At 32.1% G+C, this 8,157-nt stretch overlaps 1 protein-coding gene across 1 annotated transcript in view; it reads right to left on the reverse strand.

Moving 5' to 3' along the window:
• LOC117120408 (A disintegrin and metalloproteinase with thrombospondin motifs 3-like) overlaps positions 1 to 8,157 on the reverse strand; it is a gene marked incomplete in the record, with an annotated part of 39,962 nt that overhangs the window by 19,305 nt on the left and 12,500 nt on the right. The window contains 5 exon segments of the mRNA XM_033265454.1: positions 2,005 to 2,068; positions 2,905 to 3,038; positions 5,051 to 5,170; positions 5,781 to 5,913; positions 7,058 to 7,198. Of these exon segments, the coding sequence (XP_033121345.1) occupies positions 2,005 to 2,068; positions 2,905 to 3,038; positions 5,051 to 5,170; positions 5,781 to 5,913; positions 7,058 to 7,198 (592 nt within the window).

An 8,157-nucleotide genomic window follows, 5' to 3' on the forward strand; every position in this document is an offset into this window, starting at 1 on the left:
ACAATATTGTTACTAAGGCCAACAGGAAACTGTTTATGCTCCGAAATCTTAAGAAATTTGGACTTGATAAACAAGAACTTAGAGCAGTTTATACAGGGTATATCAGACCAATATTAGAATATGCTGATGTTGTGTGGCACCCTGGCCTCAATCAAGATTTAAGTAACACTATTGAAGTGATACAGAAAAGGGCATGCCATATACTGTAATCTTAGGCAAATATTTCAATTCTTATGAACATGCCTTGGGCATATGTGAACTTGAACTGCTCTCGGAAAGGAGGGTGGCACACTGTCTCAAATTCGCCAAGGGTCTCACTTTAACCTCACATTCTTCTGATCTGGTACCACACACTCGTTACCGCAGCTACAATAAAAATCTCTGCAATGGTAACAAAATCACGCAATTTTCCATTAAAACAAATAGATTTTTCAATAGTCCAATCCCGTACTATATCCGATTACTCAATAATTCATAAACAGCAATGTTACCCTTGATGATTTGAGTGTGCCACCTTCCTTCCCGATTGGTGCTACAAATTTTTGGTCCAAATAATAATAATATTAATAATAATAATAATTATAATTATAAAATAATAATTTTTTTTTCTATATATATATATTTATTTTTATTTTTTTATATGTATTTCTTGTATCTTTTTTTAATATTTTAATGTTTTTGCCGCTTTCTTGCCATAACTTTTGTAATATTACAGCAATTTGGCCCATTGGGCCACCATTTGTAATACTTCTGAGTGTTTTATCAATAAAGTGAAGTGAAAAAAAAGATGTTTTTAGTTGTAAGAAGCCCTTGGGCTTTAGGGGAGCATATGTTAAGGCTTCATTCATTATTAAATATAGTATTTGAATTGTTGTTAGTGGTGCCAAAGACAAGTGATTGAACCCCTGATTCTAAGACAGGAGAGTTAGCACCTTTAAATGCATTTCCCTTGCAGTAATTTAATCTATATACACCACACCATACACTGTGCTCATCACAAATTAAGTGTCACTATGTCCACTTACTGTAGTTTACCAGGTATTGGACTCACAATCTAAGGCAACCATATTTCTTAACACTGGGTTTATTTAAAAGGTTATCTCTGATAATGAGTCCCTCTCTGGTTATCATTGGATTTTTATGGCAATTCTTACTATTATTTGCAATTTTCTTTTCTTTCTTTTTTTTTTTTTTGAATTGAATATAATATGAATTTATATGGTGCCTTTCACATTCCGGAGAATATACAAAGGTGCTGGCATCAGTATTCCCTACACACACAACCACATAAGTTCAATGCCACACCATCCTACCGGGTACCCATTTATACTCCTGGGTGGAAAGAGGCAAAACAAAAGGACACAAGCAATGCGATGGGCGTCATCTCGAACTCCCAATCTCACGATCATAAGTCCAACATGCTGCGCCACACAATCCTACAAAATTTGTTTTGGTAAAGCAATTAATGTATATTCATATTGCTAAGGATAACAGTATCTGTCTATTTACAAGCAGCAATTGTATAAATGTGTATATAGGCTATAGGCAATATTTAGACATATTGATTTCAGGGTCATGTAATGTCATACAAGGGTCAATTGCAGATAAAATTCTTAGCAAGATTTCCTTAAGTTTGACACTGTATTACCCAATATTTAGTTGGTTATTAAGAAATTTAAATCTGCTTCAGCTTATAGTCAATCTTTTTTTCATTAGCATTTCCAGCCACCTAAAATCATGTTTTCACACCTACTGTGGTGAAGGTCTTAAAAGGTAACAAAAAAAAATGTACGAAGCTTGAAACTCTGATCAAGAGACCAATCAACGAAAGTTAAAGCAGATTTGATATACAACAAAAACAATCACAACTATTTAATAAAATATAATAATCATATAAATGATTATTATTATTACTATATAATAATTTTATTTATGTTACTATTATTGTTACTATTTATTTTTCTCAATTACTATCATTATAACTATTCAAAAATATAGGCCTACCTGTATATTGCACAACTTATATTCAAATGAATCTCCAACACATTTCTTGCCGCCATGTTGAGCCCTGATTATGATAAAAGAAAATATATAACAAATACAATGATACATAAACATCTGGAGGAAACTGGAAACAATTTCTTTCACAAATATATTTTTCCCTGTGTTTCAAAACAATGGGTTTTGTACTAGTACTACATCAAACAATATGACAGCAAATTACAATTGCAATTGCAATTTGTGATAGATAAAACAAGATTAATAATTTGATTAGAAAGTGCACAAATAATAAATAATAAATATCTATATGAAAAAAACTTACTATAATATTATGTCGACAGAATAATGAGTCTTAACAGAATTGGCATGTAGGCCTATTTACAAAAGACACATGAAGGATGCTCGAACAAAAATAATATAGACATATATTAGAGAGTAAAGATATAATAGAGAGCAAAGATAAATGAATAGAGTATATTAAAAAAAAAGAAAAACTAGTGGATAAAATGGAAAATAATAGTTCAATAAATAGGCTTACATAGTATCAAAGGGTACAGAATGGCATCAGGTCCTACTCCCCTGATTTTGCATGTAAGCAATGAAATGAAAAAAGGAGTACTACAACGAGATGGGAGGGGCGCCCTATTATACCTTGAATAGAGTGTGAAATTTGAACAGGCATTCTCTACATGCAGCATGACGTTTACATGTATATTATCTCATTTGAAGGACGCCAATGGTAGAACTTTTCGAGATAAGATTCCATTCCAAGAAAAACCCAGCAGTCAGACGGACCTCGTCTTGCCATTCTTTCTCTGACAACATAAAACTTTCCAAAATCTTTATACCGAAGAAAACTATTTTTTTTTTCAAGATGAACTGATGATAGCCAGGGAATCTTACCTAGGACTGTCACAGTAACGTCGTCGCTTGCTAACACCTATCCCACAAATCCTAGAGCAAACCGTCCATGCAGTCCACTTACTCCAGCCACCATCTTGGTAATTGATATGAATACATGATCCATTCATACACCACTACATAAAAATATGCATTAATTAATTTATATATTTGATGCTATTTTAAAATAATAAAAAAAAATGAGTAAAATAATTGTGATAATTAATTATAATGTTGTTCTATTATACATGATGTTTAAAAAATGATTATTAGTGAATATCAATAAAGGATTATAACAATAAAAACAATTATATTATACAAGTAATTCAGGGATGTAGTTGTGGTGGGCAGGGACACCCAGCCTTCAAGTTTTCCACCCAGCCTAAATTTCATGTCCCTCCACCCACCCTTATTAACCTACTTTTCCATCCTTAAAATCCACTCTTATTATTTAGATTTTACCAATGTTATCACATACCCACCCTTAAAATGTCTGTCACCCACTCTTAGTTTTCTACAGCTACAACCCTGGTAATTAACGTGTTCAAATACCCTCAACATATCTCAATGCAATAATATCATTGGATATCTGTACACCTGTTAGTTCAATATGTCATAAATTTTTATTTTTCATATTTTATTGTCTCCATTGTTTTTGTGTATTTTTAAACTTGCTTAAGTGTTTGTGCTTTTCTATTTTATATTGAATTGTGAATTTTAAATGAAATGAAAATAAAACTGAACTTATCAGTATTAGATTGTAATTACATCATGTAAAGCAGATAATTATTATATCTTAAAATAATTCTATTTTATGAATGAAAAAAATCAGAAGCTTTATAGGAGCGGGTGCAGTGGTTGCGGATCTGGTTATCAGACTTGAGGTCAGAGGTTCTATGCCTTGGAGTGCATTTTGCTTGTGTCCTCCACATATGAGTGGGTATTTGGTAGGTTCAAACACAAAATACGCTGATTACAGCTGCAACATTATGGAATTCTCCCCAAGGAGCTATTTATGTTTTCCATATGTGCTTGATCCAATGATAATGTGTCATGCTTAGAGGCCTTGTTGGCATGAGGCACTATAGAAGTCAACATGATATTTTTGTTATCATTATAAACTAAGCCTTATTACAATGCTTAGGGAGCTAGTAGAGACACAGGATTTTAACCCATGCCCCTAGGTTTAGAAGGCAAGCACCTTAACCACCAAGCTACATCTCCACTACAATTCCTTTATCCTGTAATATTCAACATAACAAAAATATTTAAAAAAAAGTTATTTTGAAAGTTATTTTTATAACAAGTCAGATTGGGCAAAAACATCACTGCTATAAAATTAAAGTTCTTATGAACATGCTCTAGCTTTCAGTGCTGTCAATGATTATTGGCATGTGTCACTTGCACAACAAAACACTATTTAACCTTCAATTTATGTTTTTATATTCAGCATGAAATAAATAAGGTAAAATGTGACATTTTATTGCAAAAGTACAGTTGGACAAGGTATGGCAACAGCTGAGGTAAAGAAACTAGTGTGTAATAAACCAATCACTGTCTGACTACTGTGCAATTGATAAACCCAAGGGAGGAGGCATTTCTGTCAGTTGGAAGGGCTCGACCTATAAACACTGAATCATCTTCTTAACCCAGAGAACTATTATTCTGAACTGCGATGTATATTGGTCAGAAGTCACGCCCGAAAACAGATTAAACAGTCGCAAATTTAACAAACAGAATATGATTGCTATTTTTGATGAGTGGGATTTTAAAACTACTGTATGTCATGGATTTCAAAATTTGAGTTCTTGCCATCTACTTTGCTGCCTGACTTGCTGCCAGGACTTGCTGCAAATTCCCTGGCATTTAGTTTTTTCTCAACTATAATTGACCATCCTTATGTGATCCCAAATTAGCAAATGTCTCAGATTCTTTATTATTCTAATTAGAGACCAAAGCTGCTAAAGAAAATGAAAACCCTGGTCCCAAAAGTGGTTTTTAATTGGAGGGAGACCTATATTTTCAATAATTGAGAAAAAAATTTTTCTATATTTGTTGAATTTATAATATTGTATGAAAGTGAAATAATAATCATAAAAAAAAAATATTTAAGAAATTTTATACAAAATTATGTGAAATGATTACTTACATGATCTGTCTTACAAAAAGTTCCAGGCAGAGGGGGCTTTGCTCTGCGCACAGGTAGGCAGGAGGGGAACATGTAATCAGCACCACATCGAAGATGCTCACAATCTATCTCTTTGCTTTCCTGCAGGGAAAGAATCATTACGTACAGCTATTCAGTTATCGCCATAAATGATAGTATGCATTTGGTGAATAAATACACTATAAGCTTAAAATTTCAATGTTATCACATTCATATATCATGAACAAAAATATATATAATAAATATCAGCTGCAATAATATTAATTTTTTATAATAATAATAATAATAATACAATTAAATTGATTTTTTGTGATAAACTTGATGTACATCACATCAGACATGAATTTAAACTATTTGTTTTTCTCTAGATCATGCAGGTTTTATTTATTTACTTTGAGAACACACGCCTTTGGAATGGTGGCACACACAAGAGTGGTGCGTTCAGCTTAAATTACAAAAATATAAAAATTAACTAAAGATGGAGCACAGTCTATTGACAATTTTGCTCACACACCACAGGTATCACAGATGATGGCTGCCAGTGTTTATTATTTCAAAAACTTTTTTGATCTTAGCACAACTCAAAATATGTAAACAAAGTAGTGGGTAAGGAAGTTCGTGCCATATTCTTGTTTTCAATCCGCTGTGAAAATAACATAATGTTGCCTGATATTTCTGTCTGATTTAAGATATTGAAATATATGTCACTTACAAAACAATGTTTGTAAACCTCGCCGTGGTTGAAATAGCATTGCTGATCGCGGCTGTACAGCTCCCCGGGCAGCATTGAAGATGATTTTTTGTCTGGAACTTCAAATGGGTTGTCGAGCAGACAGAACTTCGATCTTGATAATATACGGAAATGAAGGAAATTAAATTGTCTTCTATCATGTCATGATATTTCCAGAAAATAATTGCAAAAATTGTTGTTTCTCTACCTTCAAATATCATAGTACAATAAATCAATTGAACTGTTGGAGATCTTGTCATTCAAACATGTTATGTCTGAGATCTTCATATATTTTTAGTCATAAAAAAATTACACTGTCTAAATTTCTGACTGATACAGAATTTAACTGAGGCAAATAGAATTATAACAAAAAACACCTACTGTATAACAATAATGGGAAAAATTTACTTGTCGTAATAGTTTGTGAAACTTTAACAGAATTTTTTTGATTGTTTTATTTCTTATAAATGTCTTCTTTTTTTTAAATTTAATTTCAATATAGAAATATATTTACTTGTCTACGGTATTAGTTGGAAAATTAGTAGCCTGTTAAATTTTCTGGGTTTTTAAAAAAATAATATCTAATAAATGTAATTTCCTATTATTGATTATATACATGTTATGCTAGAATGAAATGTATGTATCTCAATATTTGCAGTCAATGGATGTCAAACCTACTCTATGCTGAATTTTGTTATCATCCCTGTGGAGCAATTTTAAATGAAATATACAAGCATGACCCATGCATCTACACATACAGTACATCCAAAATGTTGAATTTGAATTCCAAGGAGGGTGACATTCAAATCTTAAAATCACATCATGATAATATATTTTTTATAAACTATAATCTGCACTTTAGTACACAAACATCCTTATCAATCCTTAAACATATTTCTTTTTCAGGATACAAGATTGCAATAATCTTAGAAATTTTCCTTCCAGTTAATTAAAATGATGATTGATAAATTATAAGTTGAAAGATTTATGTACACAATTGGGAATATGCGAATATCAGTGGCCTATCTGAAAGGGCTTGAAGACACTTCCCTGGTTACTATATAGTCATGAAGCTCCCATGCATCATGCAACTACACACATGAAAATGCACATTAAAGGTGTTTGATGAGGCCTACTTGATATGCTGTATATATTTTTTTAAGTGGTCTTTTTTTTTTTGAATCACCAATTCAATGAGATCACTCCATCATTGTACAGTAGTTTAAATTAAATAAATAGATTAATTAATAATTTCCTACTCTATGTTATCCTTGAATGCCCTCTGACTACACTTTGACCAATAGTATCCGCTGTGAGCCTTCACCAGGGACGACATGACACTTGACCTCTCAGCATCCTTCTCACAATCCTTTATATCGTTGTCGTGTACCATTCCCAACCTGGTATAAATAATTCTTAGGTATTAGTGATTGGTGTAGAATACACAATACTCAAAACTCAATAAACTTTATTTGTCATATATACATGTACAATATATACACATGCAATGAAATTTGATTTGATTCCTTATAAAACAAATGAAAAACCAACATAAAATATGGAAATTTCAAACTAGTGTCTTGTTCAATGCCCAACTACACACAATATGACAGGCCTACAATGTTCCAATAAACTGACAAACTAAAACAAGTACTCTCTGCCAAAACCATCCTCAAAACTTCAAAGAAACCTTGAATTGATCATTTAAAAGGATCAAAAGAGTTAAACCAACCACAAATGGAAAAGAAAATTGATTTTTTTTTTGGCCAATTTACATGCAGTTTGCTGCTAAAATCCTTCAGTTGATTACCAGTCAGTCTAAAGTATGCAAAGGAGTACGGGAAAGGTATTATCTACCCATCTGATTAATTCTTCAGAGAAATTATTTTCTCATTCAAATTATTTTTTTTTTCAAATTAATTAATTAAAAATTAAGCAATTCAAATTATAAGGAATTGAAATTTTTTCAAATTCTTTGGTGCATGACAGACATTGCATCTAAAAGTTCCATTCAACTGGGTAGCAAAATTACTTTAAAAGAGAACTAGCAAAATGATCTTTCGTTTTAGAGGAGATTTTAGATATGCCATTAATTATAGAATCAATCTTAAAATCGTTATTTGCAATTGTTTATGATTCTATAGGCCATTATATACGATTTTACTGTGACGTCACTGGCGAAAAAAGTAACAAAAGATTGTGTATATAGCGCCGCGTAGGGTATCCACCGCGTACGATCTTTGCGTGCATGCTGTAACCATGGTTGTTGTAACTTGCATATCAGGTCATAGGCCTATAACTGCATCAGCCGTTGTCAACAAATGAGTTACAGCCATGGTTACAGCATGCACGCAAAGAT

Source organism: Anneissia japonica, unplaced genomic scaffold, assembly GCF_011630105.1.
Source record: "Anneissia japonica isolate Jap-2015-1 unplaced genomic scaffold, ASM1163010v1 scaffold287953_len805160_cov178, whole genome shotgun sequence".
In the NCBI taxonomy this organism is placed as follows: domain Eukaryota; kingdom Metazoa; phylum Echinodermata; class Crinoidea; order Comatulida; family Comatulidae; genus Anneissia; species Anneissia japonica.